Here is a 15,852-nt window from a genome sequence, read left to right as displayed (position 1 = left end):
TTCATGTGCATATTTTCTGGGCGTTGATATTCAGTGTTTCATGTGCATATTTTCTGGGCGTTGAGATTCAGTGTTTCATGTGCATATTTACTGGGAGTTGATATTCAGTGTTTCATGTGCATATTCACTGGGAGTTGATATTCAGTGTTTCATGTGCATATTTACTGGGAGTTGATATTCAGTGTTTCATGTGCATATTTTCTGGGCGTTGATATTCAGTGTTTCATGTGCATATTTACTGGGAGTTGATATTCAGTGTTTCATGTGCATATTTTCTGGGAGTTGATATTCAATGTTTCATATGCATATTTACTGGGATTTGATATTCAGTGTTTCATGTGCATATTTACTGGGAGTTGATATTCAGTGTTTCATGTGCATATTTACTGGGAGTTGATATTCAGTGTTTCATGTGCATATTTACTGGGAGTTGATATTCAGTGTTTCATGTGCATATTTTCTGGGAGTTGATATTCAGTGTTTCATGTGCATATTTTCTGGGCGTTGATATTCAGTGTTTCATGTGCATATTTACTGGGAGTTGATATTCAGTGTATCATGTGCATATTTACTGGGAGTTGATATTCAGTGTTTCATGTGCATATTTACTGGGAGTTGATATTCAGTGTTTCATGTGCATATTTACTGGGCGTTGATATTCAGTGTTTCATGTCCATATTTACTGGGCGTTGATATTCAGTGTTTCATGTGCATATTTACTGGGAGTTGATATTCAGTGTTTCATGTGCATATTTACTGGGAGTTGATATTCAGTGTTTCATGTGCATATTTTCTGGGCGTTGATATTCAGTGTTTCATGTGCATATTTTCTGGGCGTTGATATTCAGTGTTTCATGTGCATATTTTCTGGGCGTTGATATTCAGTGTTTCATGTGCATATTTTCTGGGCGTTGATATTCAGTGTTTCATGTGCATATTTACTGGGAGTTGATATTCAGTGTTTCATGTGCATATTTTCTGGGAGTTGATATTCAGTGTTTCATGTGCATATTTACTGGGAGTTGATATTCAGTGTTTCATGTGCATATTTTCTGGGAGTTGATATTCAGTGTTTCATGTGCATATTTACTGGGAGTTGATATTCAGTGTTTCATGTGCATATTTACTGGGAGTTGATATTGAATGTTTCATGTGCATATTTACTGGGAGTTGATATTCAGTGTTTCATGTGCATATTTTCTGGGCGTTGATATTCAGTGTTTCATGTGCATATTTACTGGGAGTTGATATTCAGTGTTTGATGTGCATATTTACTGGGAGTTGATATTCGGTGTTTCATGTGCATATTTACTGGGAGTTGATATTCAGTGTTTCATGTGCATATTTACTGGGAGTTGATATTCAGTGTTTCATGTGCATATTTTCTGGGCGTTGATATTCAGTGTTTCATGTGCATATTTTCTGGGCGTTGATATTCAGTGTTTCATGTGCATATTTTCTGGGCGTTGATATTCAATGTTTCATGGGCATATTTACTGGGAGTTGATATTCAGTGTTTCATGTGCATATATTCTGGGCGTTGATATTCAGTGTTTCATGTGCATATTTACTGGGAGTTGATATTCAGTGTTTCATGTGCATATTTACTGGGAGTTGATATTCAGTGTTTCATGGGCATATTTTCTGGACGTTGATATTCCGTGTTTCATGTGCATATTTTCTGGGCGTTGATATTCAGTGTTTCATGGGCATATTTACTGGGAGTTGATATTCAGTGTTTCATGTGCATATTCACTGGGAGTTGATATTCAGTGTTTCATGTGCATATTTTCTGGGCGTTGATATTCAGTGTTTCATGTGCATATTTATTGGGAGTTGATATTCAGTGTTTCATGTGCATATTTTCTGGGCGTTGATATTCAGTGTTTCATGTGGATTTTTACTGGGAGTTGATATTCAGTGTTTCATGTGCATATTCACTGGGAGTTGATATTCAGTGTTTCATGTGCATATTTACTGGGAGTTGATATTGAATGTTTCATGAGCATATTTACAAGGAGTTAACATTCTGTGTTTCAAATGTACATTTACAATGTGTTGATATGTGTAATTGCACACGTAAATGTAGAAGGAACTGCCATGCACGCACACACACATACATGCACATGCCGTCTCTGTGGTGTGGTAGTTAGAGCGTCCAACCGTACAACGGAAGGTGGCGGGTTTGATAACCTCACACCAAACAAATATGGTACTTGTTGGTACTCGGCATTCATGGGTAAAACCAGGAGTGGTCGTCTCGGAGTTATTATAGTGTGTCTGGGTAGTGTATTCATTCTAACTGCTGCTTGGTATCTCAGTGAGCTGATAAAACCAGCTGAAGTCTGGGTTAGTGCAACCGGCCACGCATACATACGCATGCACGTCCATGACAATGCAGCACGTGTCAGTAACAGTGGAGACCGTTGCCTTCACCTAAACGTCTGCAGCAATACCACGTTGGTCACAGACCTCTTCATTAGCTGAACGTTTGTCGAGTCGATATGCGGCGCCGTCAAGCAGAAGCACTCGATTTTCAATGAATCATTATCTTCAGGTTCCTCGTCACTGGGAAGTGTCGTGAGATGTCGTGAGATGTCGTGACAATGAGACCCGTGTATCATACAGGTAGTAATCTTCAATGTGAAGTTGTTGTACTCAGCCTCTAGGGGTCACTGGGAACCCTTGTTTATTTCTATCTATATCTTATCCATGATTATCATATATAGCATGGGGATCCTTTATTGCTTGGTGTGAACGCATGATGAAATGTTGACCCTGAAGTCAGTATTTTCGTTCATGAAAAATGATTTAATATGTTGTTAGATGAAGCACTTTGCAGATGCACTTAGCTTCATATAGTGTACCTTTAATGTCTTGATGCTGATTGTAGTCGACGTGATATGATACTCTTTGATATAAAATCAATACGATTGTCCTTTCAGATGATAAGGGATTTGTGTCAGCGTGATGGCTCATGCAGTAGTCAGGCTCAGAGCAGTGTGTGTCTGTGCTTGCAGGAACAGATGTGGAGTAGTCACCTATGCTGAACGACTCGACCACTGATTCATGTGAGTTGTCATGGTGATAAGAAGTTATGAATGGCAGTGAAACAGTAATCTACATTGCCCATGTAGATAATATCGCTGATAATTCTGTCATTCATTTATTATGTGATTATGTTCGTCGTGGACAATAGTCTGACTTCACGGCACGTATTTTACAGTCGGTCTGCTTCATGTTGCCGATTTACCGGACTTTTCTGAAATAGGCAAAATTCAACTGCATGTGTCTATCTTACATTAAGTTAACAAGGCGAATGGTTTTCATTGAGACGGGAATATATAAACCTTGAAAGTCCGTGTGCAAAGGTCCGGGTTGGGCGGAAAACCACAGTTCCTGAAGTGTGGCGTATCGCTGGCTGTCAAAGTGGAGAACGGGCAATAAACGCATTTCACTACACAAATTGTCAGCTTACTGGTAAAATTAGCAAATAGATTTCTTTCAGAAAGAAATCAGTACAACACAGCGAAGATACCTTCGTGTCCTCCGTGATACACCGCTCTTGCATCAGTCATGTCAACATCACGTGCATTTTCTGTTTCTCTCATATCAGCATTCTTTGTATTATCTGTACCTAACGATTTACTTGCAACCTACCTCAATCTTTGATAATTATTACCTGTACACACAATATTATCTGAATAATTTGTGACAAACGAACATCTAAATTATCTGTATCATTTGTGAAACCACCATCTTACACCAAAAGAGTTCTCGCCGTGTTACCACTATCCAATGTTCAACCAACTCTCACCATAACCCTCTATAAACTAAAACTACTTTATGGTTCAACTTCTTTATTATACAAGGTCACAACGTTTCGAGACAGTTCCTAGTCTCTTCTTCAGGTGAAGTGATGGTGAATCTAAAGGGATGTAGTATATATACACATAACAGTAGACAGATAACAATGAGTAACAAGATATACAGGTTTCTATTGATTGATGTACAGGCTTCTACTGATGTACAGGCTTAACTGATTGGCTTAACTGATTGGCATGCGGGCTCCTGTTGATTAGGTTAACGAATTACAGGTACAAATGTTTAGATAAAGGTTAATCACTGGGAATAAATAATGTGTTGTCCCAAACAACTTCTTTATTATACAAGGTCACAACGTTGTTTGGGACAACACTAGGACATTAGTTAGGAACGCTAATGGCTTCAAAAGACGAAAGCTCCTAGAAGCCACTGCAATCAAGCGCAACAAGCCCTCAATCAACAGAGACGGCGGTGTTTACCTACCCAATGCATGGAACCACCTTATCCCCCACAACCCTCTATATTTTCTGTATCATACATATTGTCTGTACCTCCAGTATTGTCTGTACCTCCAGTATTATCTGTACTTCCAATGTCATCTGTACCTCCAGCATTATCTGTACCTCCAGTATTTCCTGTACCTCCAGTATTTTCTGTGCATCTAGTATTATCTCTACCTCCAATATTATCTGTACATCAAATATTATCTGTACATCAAATATTATCTGTACCTTCAATATTATCTGTACATCCAGTATTATCTGTACCTTCAATATTATCTGTACCTCCAATATTACCTGTACATCTAGCATTATTTGTACCTTCAATATTACCTGTACATCTAGCATTATCTGTACCTCCAATATTATCTGTACATCTAGCATTATCTGTACCTCCAATATTACCTGTACATCTAGCATTATCTGTACCTCCAATATTACCTGTACATCTAGCATTATCTGTACCTCCAATATTACCTGTACATCTAGCATTATCTGTACCTCCAATATTACCTGTACATCCAATATTATCTGTACCTCCAACATTATCTGTACATCTAGCATTATCTGTACCTCCAATATTATCTGTACATCCAATATTATGTGTACCTCCAATATTATCTGTACATCTAGCATTATCTGTACCTCCATTATTATCTGTACATCTAGCATTATCTCTACCTCCAATATTATCTGTACGTCCAATATTACCTGTACATCTAGTATTATCTGTACCTTCAATATTACCTGTACATCTAGCATTATCTGTACCTCCAATATTATCTGTACCTCCAATATTATCTGTACCTCCAATATTACCTGTACATCTAGCATTATCTGTACCTCCAATATTACCTGTACATCTAGCATTATCTGTACCTCCAATATTTTCTGTACATCCAATATTATCTGTACCTCCAATATTGCCTGTACATCTAGCATTATCTGTACCTCCAATATTTTCTGTACATCCAATATTATCTGTACCTCCAATATTACCTGTACATCTAGCATTATCTGTACCTCCAATATTTTCTGTACATCCAATATTATCTGTACCTCCAATATTGCCTGTACATCTAGCATTATCTGTACCTCCAATATTATCTGTACATCCAATGTTATCTGTACCTCCAATATTACCTGTACATCTAGCATTATCTGTACCTCCAATATTACCTGTACAGCTAGCATTATCTGTACCTCCAATATTACCTGTACATCCAATATTATCTGTACCTCCAATATTGCCTGTACATCTAGCATTATCTGTACCTCCAATATTACCTGTACATCTAGCATTATCTGTACCTCCAATATTTTCTGTGCATCCAATATTATCTGTACCTCCAATATTACCTGTACATCTAGCATTATCTGTACCTCCAATATTATCTGTACATCCAGTATTATCTGTACCTTCAATATTATCTGTACATCCAGTATTATCTGTACCTCCAATATTACCTGTACATCTAGTATTATCTGTACCTTCAATATTACCTGTACATTTAGCATTATCTGTACCTCCAATATTATCTGTACATCCAATATTATCTGTACCTCCAATATTACCTGTACATCTAGCATTATCTGTACCTCCAATATTACCTGTACATCTAGCATTATCTCTACCTCCAATATTACCTGTACATCCAATATTATCTGTACCTCCAATATTACCTGTACATCTAGCATTATCTGTACCTCGAATATTATCTGTACATCCAATATTATCTGTACATCCAATATTGTCTGTACCTCCAATATTACCTGTACATCTAGCATTATCTGTACCTCCAATATTACCTGTACATCTAGCATTATCTGTACCTCCAATATTATCTGTACATCCAATATTATCTGTACCTCCAATATTACCTGTACATCTAGCATTATCTGTACCTCCAATATTATCTGTACATCCAGTATTATCTGTACCTTCAATATTATCTGTACATCCAGCATTATCTGTACCTCCAATATTACCTGTACATCTAGCATTATCTGTACCTCCAATATTACCTGTACATCTAGCATTATCTGTACCTCCAATATTATCTGTACATCCAGTATTATCTGTACCTCCAATATTATCTGTACCTCCAATATTATCTGTACCTCCAATATTACCTGCACATCTAGCATTATCTGTACCTCCAATATTATCTGTACATCCAGTATTATCTATACCTTCAATATTTTCTGTACATCCAGTATTATCTGTACCTCCAATATTACCTGTACATCTAGCATTATCTGTACCTCCATTATTACCTGTACATCTAGCATTATCTGTACCTCCAATATTACCTGTACATCTAGCATTATCTGTACCTCCAATATTACCTGTACATCTAGCATTATCTTTACCTCCAATATTACTTGTACATCTAGCATTATCTGTACCTCCAATATTATCTGTACATCCAATATTATCTGTACCTCCAATATTATCTGTACATCCAGTATTATCTGTACCTCCAATATTACCTGTACATCTAGCATTATCTGTACCTCCAATATTACCTGTACATCTAGCATTATCTGTACCTCCAATATTACCTGTACATCTAGCATTATCTGTACCTCCAATATTACCTGTTCATCTAGCATTATCTGTACCTCCAATATTACCTGTACATCTAGCATTATCTGTACCTCCAATATTTTCTGTACATCCAATATTATCTGTACCTCCAATATTACCTGTACATCTAGCATTATCTGTACCTCCAATATTACCTGTGCATCTAGCATTATCTGTACCTCCAATATTATCTGTACATCCAGTATTATCTGTACCTCCAATATTATCTGTACATCCAGTATTATCTGTACCTTCAATATTACCTGTACATCTAGCATTATCTGTACCTCCAATATTATCTGTACATCCAGTATTATCTGTACCTCCAATATTATCTATACCTCTCGTGTTATTCATACCTCCAGTATCATCTGTGCCTACAGCATTACCTGCACGTCTGGTATTATATATACCTCCAGTATTATCTAGACTTACGGTATTACCTGGACCTCTGGTGTTATATTACCTTCGGTACTATGTTTGCTTCTATTATTGTCAGTTTTTGACAGCACGTTATGTATTGTTAGTCATCTTTAAGTTGCCTTCAATCTCTAGCTGACAATAACCCTTCACATGTCAGTACTGTCAGCATCGTCCGTGTATAGTATCGTCAGTACAGTTTGTGTTGACGTATATTCTGTGTTACCAGTGCCCTAGGAATTGCACCTATCTATGTTTTCTGTACCTCTTATGAACGCCCCACCAATTCCCTCTATTGCCATCCCACTGGACAGTAGTCCAGTACAGCGTCTGGTAATCTGTATGTCAGGTGTCCTCAGACAGTAGGACTTAATCGCCACATGGGTATGGCATTACATCAGATACCTCTGAATATATGCGAACAGATCCAGCATATCGAACAAACGATGTATCCATCGGTGATGTGTTTTGTGAAAGCAGGCGATTACAGGCACAATCCACGGTGATGCTTAAACCCCTGGTATCATATGTGTTTAGCGCTAAATGTCTATCGACCACGCCCCGGGAGAAGCTTCCTAGATAGGCATACTGAAGACTGACTAATTACACATGTCGTAATAGCCACTATCACTGTGAGGGGTAATACCCAGGAAATGTATCTGCTTACTTACCAAAGGTTAGAAGCTGATTAAGGCGTTACTTGTTTAATGTATCTTCCCTGATTGTCATTGCAGTATATTCAGGGAATGGCCTGGGCGGAGCAAGACAGACGTGTATTAAGCAAATTAACAAAGGGTTTGCCAGGATAACACACATATAAAAGAGGCGCCAGTTTGGGGGAATAAGGAAGGAATGAAAGCTGTCTAAACTCCGTCAACAGAACATTTTCAGTGACCTAGACCCTAACCCTGACTTTCAAGAAACAGTTTCATTTCAGATCCTGATGAAGAAAGGAATCTACGGAACTCCTAGACACGTAAGCAGTGTCTTCCGACGTCGTTAGCCCTTGAGTATTGACGTGAAGGTGACATGGCGACTTGCCACAACATGAAAGATCACCCGTTCCATCAACAGGGCAGTACGCTAGCCTCAAGCAGGATTCAAACCAGTGGTCATGAGCCATTTGATCGTGAAACATAAATATCTGAGGGATACATGGGAAAAAGGCATACAATCGTCTGCCTAGTGACGTATACAGATCTACAGGACACATGTTTGTTCTACAGTCATATATAGAAATCTACAAGACACATGTGCTTGTTCCGTGGGGGCGTATAAAAGTCTAAAGGACACAGGTGCTTGATCCACGCTTCCCCAGAGCACAGACGCTGTAGTGAATGAATGTCTGAATGACACAGGTGTTTGTTCCACGGGCCCATACAAGATTCCTCGTGTAATTCCAGTGACATATCGCCTCGCTCAAGTGTTCGGCACTTCTCCGCCAATGGCTGCGCATTCGTCTGATGAGGACACCATCATCATCTTATCTACTCACTATGTGCGAGACACCAGGGAGAGGCTTGTGTCCACGGAATCCACCGCTCAGGTGACTGTAGGACGAACACACCGAGAGACGTTGATAGCTCGAGCAGTCGCCGTGGTGTCGTTGTCTCTGCTCACTATCAGTGTATTGCTAGTGATGGTGTCGTTAATCATGTCTCATCATATAGATCAATTAGGTAAGTACTGTAAAGTGTCATAAAACGGAAAGAACACGAAGTATGTTGTGCAGGTGAACACTCTACGTACCGGTGTACAAGTGTGGTGCATGTGTATCTATATATACCAGGTGTACTTGTGTGATGCAGGTGCATTTGCATGGCGTTGAAGGTGCAAAATGTGCATTTGATGATAAATGTCAAAGAGAGAACAATTGCACTGTAATGACTCATGGAGAGCACAACCGCACTGTGTTGATTGATGGAGAGCACAATCTCACTGTATTGACTTATGGAGAGCACGATTGTACTGTAATGACTGAAGGAGATGACAATTACATTGTGATGATTGACAAAGAGGACAATAGCACTGTGGTGATTGGCGGAGAGGACAATCACACAGTGATGACTGACGATGATAATCGCACTGTGATGAATGATGGTGATGACAATCGCACTGTGATGACTAACGGAGAGGGCAATGACACTGTGATGGATGACGGTAATGACAATTGTACTTTGATGATTGACGGAGAGGACAATTCAACTGTGATTATTGACAAGTGTAATGTGATGACTGACAGGACAATCGCACTGTGATGATTGACGGCGAGAACAAATGCAGTGTGATGATTGATGAAGAGGACAATTGCACTGTAACGATTGACAGTGGTGACTCTTGGAGAATGGATTGTGTCTGTCATCTCACCAAAGAGCGTCGTGTTTGTCATCTCACCCTTGCGGTTGTTTTTGTTAGTTTGCTATGCATTTTTGTATTTATCAGCCCGTCCTGTGGCGTCAAGCCTTCCTGGAAGGTTCAGCTGATTGCGTGTTCTCAGATTTGTCGATCACCAGATCCATAACTCAAACCAACATTCCATCAAATGCATGATAATGGGACGAAATAGGTGATACAGTCTGGGTTGACTATAACAGCTCTTGACATACGAACTTTTCTTAACACTCAAACCCATGAATGCCCACATGGGTATTCTTTCGTTTGTAGTGGAGTATGGTTACATAAGTATAATACTGATGTACCAGGCAGTGTGCGTGACTGCCTTAATGACCTTCTCAACCATCCTTCGTCTTGTGACAGTTTAAGACGCAGGTACCTTTCTGTGGTGCCTTTACCTATTGCATCCCTTACAAATTGGAGGGTCTACTGCATGGATGCTTCAGATTCACCATCAGTGCCGGTGATATTTACAGCCTTCCGTGATCTGAGGGTATCGGTTCCCCTGGAAACGCTTGTCTTTCATGTTTCATGGAGCCGTATGTTTAACACCGCTGAATACCTAACGGGATAAGTAGGTTATGATAGCACGCAGCCCCAGTGTAATTGCATTTAAAACCTGACATCAGAGAAACACCCTGACTACACCAACTGCAGAACCTGTATCACAATACCTGACAAGTAGTTTTAGCGACAATTGCATTGTTCGAAGTACGCCACTAGTCAAATCCCAACGTGGTCCGGAAATCCTGGACAATTCCATTATTAACGTCCAACACACCTGAGTGTGATGCGTCTCGACGACCGTGCCTGGGTGTGTGATGAGCCAGCTGCCCATTCCTCTCAGCCAACATGAATGGAATGGCGTCTGAGGGGGCAGGATGAGAAACCTTTAATATTTAGTCCCAAAAGGTTCACCTAAAGAAACAGACGTTTGGATTCACAAGATATCTTTGTGACCTATTACATGAGGGGCGTGCGATCCAGTAGCCTATTATTTAACCAAACTTGGTAATCGAGTCGCGCATCTCAACCATGACCATATGAGACTGGCGGCCCAGTGTTCGAGCTATTGAATTTCACTTCACTCAGGTATTGGCCGACAAAGTCTTGAACATTGAAAACAAACGTTGGGATTGATCACTTCATGTCTTATCTCGTCTAATGGACTCAGTCGCTCGGGATAGATGCTATGAAGAGGAGGTAACTATAATGATTACTTTGCCGTTTAATCGTCAATTATGTTAATTGTTACTGGAAATGAACAGGATAATTCCCCAACACATGCACAGATCAGTCTTATGGCTCTATTTCGGAATGCTGGATAGTGATCGTGAGGACGAAAGAATATGGAACGCCTCAGATATAACCGACTCCGAGGCTGATGGGGATGACGGGGGACAGTATAAACTGAAACATTATTAACATTTGAATGTACAGAAGATCGGAGAAGCTTCTGAGCATACTGAATTTATGGACGTACAAAAACGATTTCGTAGCCAAATACGGTAGCCTCATCCCAGCGTCCACAACTGGTTGTGTGCCGTATGTTGAGTCTCAAGGCTGATCATCTTGCGTCACCTGGCTGATCACACCGCTTCACTTATTTAGTCAGATACTGCATCACCTGGCTGATCATGTCGCGTCGCCTGACTGGTCATATTGCGTCACCTGACTGATCATATTGCGTCGCCTGACTGATCACATTGCTTCATTTATCTAGTCACATACTGCGTCAGTTTCCTGGTTATATTGCGTCACCTGGCTGATCACTTTTCCCCATTTATCTAGCCACATACTGCGTCAGCTGGCTGGTCATATTGCGTCACATAGCTGATCACATTGCTTCACTTGTCTACTCACAAACTGCGTCACCTGGCTGATCATACTGCATCACATGGCTGATCACATTGCTTCATATATCTAGTCACATACTGCGTCAGCTGGCTGGTCATATTGCGTCACATAGCTGATCACATTGCTTCACTTGTCTACTCACAAACTGCGTCACCTGGCTGATCATACTGCATCACATGGCTGATCACATTGCTTCATTTATCTAGTCACATACTGCGTCAGTTTCCTGGTTATACTGCATCACATGGCTGATCATATTGCGTCATTTATCTAGTCACATACTGCGTCAGCTGGCTGGTTATATTGCGTCACATGGCTGATCACATTGCTTCACTTGTCTACTCACAAACTGCGTCAGGTGGCTGGTTATATTGCGTCACATGGCTGATCACATTGCGTCATTTATCTAGTGACATACTGCGTCAGGTGGCTGGTTATATTGCGTCACATGGCTGATCACATTGCTTCACTTGTCTACTCACAAACTGCGTCAGCTGGCTGGTCATATTGCGTCACATAGCTGATCACATTGCTTCACTTGTCTACTCACAAACTGCGTCACCTGACTGATCATACTGCATCACATGGCTGATCACATTGCTTCATTTATCTAGTCACATACTGCGTCAGTTTCCTGGTTATACTGCATCACATGGCTGATCACATTGCGTCATTTATCTAGTGACATACTGCGTCAGCTGGCTGGTTATATTGCGTCACATGGCTGATCACATTGCTTCACTTGTCTACTCACAAACTGCGTCAGGTGGCTGGTTATATTGCGTCACCTGGCTGATCACATCGCTTCACTTATTTAGTCAGATACTGCATCACCTGGCTGATCATATTGCGTCACCTGGCTGGTCATATTGCATCGCTTGGCTTATCATATTCCGTCAGCTTGCTGGTCATATTGCATCGCTTGGCTGATCATATTCCGTCAGCTGCCTGGTCATATTGCGCCACGGTACAACGAAGAAATCCACAAAGATTTCAGGTAGACTTAAACGATTCCTGCTCCAAAAGTGTTTGATTAATCAAATAGCACCTTCAGCCCGATAAAAGACTTGTAGAGTACTGTAGTGTCCCTCCAAATGATCGACCTCTAGGGTACATTTTAGCCTAAGTCAAGACGTGTAGAATACTGTAGTGTCTCTCCCAATAGGAGAGATTTTAGACTAAGTAAAAAGTTGTAGAACAGTGTAATGTCCCTCCAAATGATCGACCTGTAGGGGACATTTTGAACTACGTAAAGACTTGTAGATTACTGTAATGTCCCTAAATGATAGATGTTTAGAGGACATTTCCACATTTAATATAGAAGTGACAAAATATACTGGATAAACATAGTTAGGGATATATGTAAATTTGGAAATTATGAATAATGATCTATTTATTCACTGACACACTGATAAAGTATCGGTTTATAAAATACCAGAATCTGTAACATAATTTGTTGAGGATATGTCCGGGACAGCCTTTTAGTTTAATGATTTCCAAATCTATTCATGCATAATCATGAAATATATGACACACGGTGAGCTTGTGAAGTAGTTTGTTTCTGACGGATGTCACTGTTGGGGAGGGATTTATAATTGTTGTCACAGTCACGTGCTATCACTAATGTTTGATTAAAATACGCACGCACCTGATGAATTCGGGATCACCCAAGGACTGTGCATGACGCAATATGGCGTTTCTAAAGGTTATTGTCGCTTACATGCTAGTAGTCAAACTAAAATGTCCACAAGCATATATTAAACAAAATATGCCAAGAATGGAATAGGTTCGAGGGCTAGCACCAGGTCGCGGTAAACTGAAGCATTAAGATTCCCATTGAAAATCAGAAGATGGGAACGGGCAATCCCACTGAAAGCACCACAAACAATGACACTTTAGCCCCCAGACCTGTCAACTTCCTGGACACTAAACTGAGCTAAACGGCGTTCCCTCAACATTCTCATCCTGCCAACTGCCAGTCTGACGGTAAATCTTGATTCAGCACTGAAGACAACCCTATTCCAGTCTCTCTGAGTCCATGAGGTATCGCCGGGCACACAGCAAACGCTGACATTGATGTAATGGGGTCAAAATGGTTCCGCGATATGGTCGTCGAATACCATATGGTAAACGACTGGCAGCTAGTTTCACAAGGTCCGTGCCGACAGGCAACCCCTAAGAAAAAAAATAACAAACAAACAAACAAAACCAGACGTGGCAGACTTCACCCATGGTGTACCAGGTCTAGGGCGATCAACAGTGGTGCCAGTTTGTTGAGCTTGTAAATCATAAACAGTCCGACGCCTGCACCCTGCTGTTCTGACGTTCCCACATCCCGCTTCCACGTTCATGCTGCCCATTTCAGAGACGGGCATAAGAAATGGCTGTTCTTGTTAGTGCTTTAAAGTTTCTTTTTCACTTCGTATAGTTGATTGGAACATGTGCGATCGAATGCACGGGCAACGATGACTGTTTGACCAATGGCACTTGAAAAACATGTTTTAGCACGATTGTGAGGTGCACGAAGGTTGGTTTGACTATAACATGCTATAAGTATATATATATATATATATATATACTATAACAATTCATATTACGTTTTTATTTTCAGTCAGTATATTTCAACGGCTTGTTTGTTTCACTCGTCGCTGACTCTCGTTGTATATTTCAATATTTCTGAGCGGAGCATTAGCCATGATGGATCGCCCTACATCCAACTGGTAATACTGTCTGCTATATTTATTACTTTTTTTGCAGTACGAGATGCCAACAAGGATAGGTGGTATCTTCCTAAACACTACATCTCTGCCACACCCTTCGTCAACAACTCCGTCAACTTGACCATGCCAGGCAGCTGACACTGTCATTCGCGGCAGTCAGCAAGTAACTTCATGTGTGACTGAAGACACTATTACCGACCGACAACTGACACCAGAGGACAGTCCAAGACAGATCCATTTAGATCAGGCATCATACCATCCACGCATCAGAAATCCGAAAATGCTGAGACAGCTTGGATACTCTATCAAAATACGACGAGAACCGGTCGGGGTACTTCCAATTCAATGTTGCTTGTTCAAGCTGACGACATTAAAAAACTGTGCTGTTTGTCATAACTAAGTGTAATCCAAAGCCATGGGAGCGGTAAGTGACACAAAGTACAGTATCGAACAGAACAAATGAGACTTTTCACGGTGCTGTCTGTTTTTTTTATTATTTTATATTAAAATTTCATAAAATTTGTCTCAGATGTGTCTGATGCCTCGTCCTTGAAGGAAATATATCATAGTAGTCGGTCAGTCCTCCGTTTCTCTGTATGCACTGCTGAATTCGGGGCGGCATGGAGTCTATTAAATTGTCTAGGTAAGTTTGGGGTAGGTCCATCCATGTCTGGTCAATAATATGACGCCACTCGTGGATGCTTTTGTGTTCCAACTTCTCAGCTTTGTCCTTTATGATCTGCCACACATTTTCTATTGGACTTAAAGGTCACATGCAACGTAAAATACAACTTTGCAGATTCTGGTACCTTTCGGTGTGCACTTACCGAAACAAATCATAAAAAATGCCAATTCAACCTATAAAGTTGAAAAAAACGCGATGAAAAAAAAGCCCGCGAAATCGGAGTTCAAACGTTTCACTAAATTCCCCCCAGCGCTGGGGGGAAAACTGGTTTCAACAACTGTGCTGCGCTGCGTCCATAACGCATGCGCGGTGAATAGGTTCGCGGAGCTTGAAACAGTATTCATGCCCAGAGTCTGAGGTCGTGAGCAGTAGTCTAGTCTTGGTTGTGTACACAAACAAGTAAATAATCTACTCGTTACGTCACAAAAAAACTTGTTGATTGTGGTAAGCAGTCTTTGTCTCAGAAAAAGCTCAGTGTCTGGTTTATTCACACCTATGTGTCTGTCTGCCTGTCTGCTAAAGACAACATGCAATACACAGCTTCAATCATTGCCCACGTGCAATTTGAACTTAACACCTATTTTGATTTATGACTCGTGCACCGGAGTCCCGTGTCTGCCACATTATGTAATTAGGCAAGTGTGATACACATGACATGTTTTTATGTCTGTGGGTTGCAAACAAACTACATACATTTTTTTCGGATGACTGGATCTGACGGAAACTTGTGCAAACTCTTGTCAGATTCAAGTCCTGCTTTGTACTTGGACGAATGACAGATTCCAGCCACGCAGTAGTTTACCATCTCTACTGACATGATTTTTATTGGATCGAGCGCAAATTCAGAGAACATGTATTTTC

At 40.5% G+C, this 15,852-nt stretch overlaps 1 protein-coding gene across 1 annotated transcript; it reads left to right on the top strand.

The window, feature by feature from the left end:
• The first annotated feature begins 2,584 nt into the window (after positions 1 to 2,584).
• On the top strand, positions 2,585 to 15,152 carry LOC137298922 (uncharacterized). The gene is made up of 4 exons (XM_067831298.1): positions 2,585 to 2,628; positions 2,946 to 3,071; positions 8,273 to 9,014; positions 14,344 to 15,152. The coding sequence occupies exons 3-4, from the start codon at positions 8,780 to 8,782 to the stop codon at positions 14,442 to 14,444; spliced, it is 336 nt and encodes a 111-aa protein (XP_067687399.1). The 5' UTR covers positions 2,585 to 2,628; positions 2,946 to 3,071; positions 8,273 to 8,779; the 3' UTR covers positions 14,445 to 15,152.
• The last annotated feature ends 700 nt before the right edge of the window (positions 15,153 to 15,852 follow it).

The sequence above is a fragment of the Haliotis asinina genome, chromosome 10 (genome assembly GCF_037392515.1).
Source record: "Haliotis asinina isolate JCU_RB_2024 chromosome 10, JCU_Hal_asi_v2, whole genome shotgun sequence".
NCBI lineage: Eukaryota > Metazoa > Mollusca > Gastropoda > Lepetellida > Haliotidae > Haliotis > Haliotis asinina.
The sequence above is the reverse complement of the archived record's forward strand: the minus strand, read 5'-3'. Positions and strand labels throughout refer to the sequence as shown.

What these genes read in the sequence shown, in the direction of transcription:
- LOC137298922 (XM_067831298.1), top strand. Translation starts at nt 8,780, where the DNA reads ATGGCTGCGCATTCGTCTGATGAGGACACCATCATCATCTTATCTACT. An exon ending in TCATCATATAGATCAATTAG is followed by an intron (nt 9,015 to 14,343) that starts GTAAGTACTGTA and finishes CTTTTTTTGCAG; the next exon opens with TACGAGATGCCAACAAGGAT.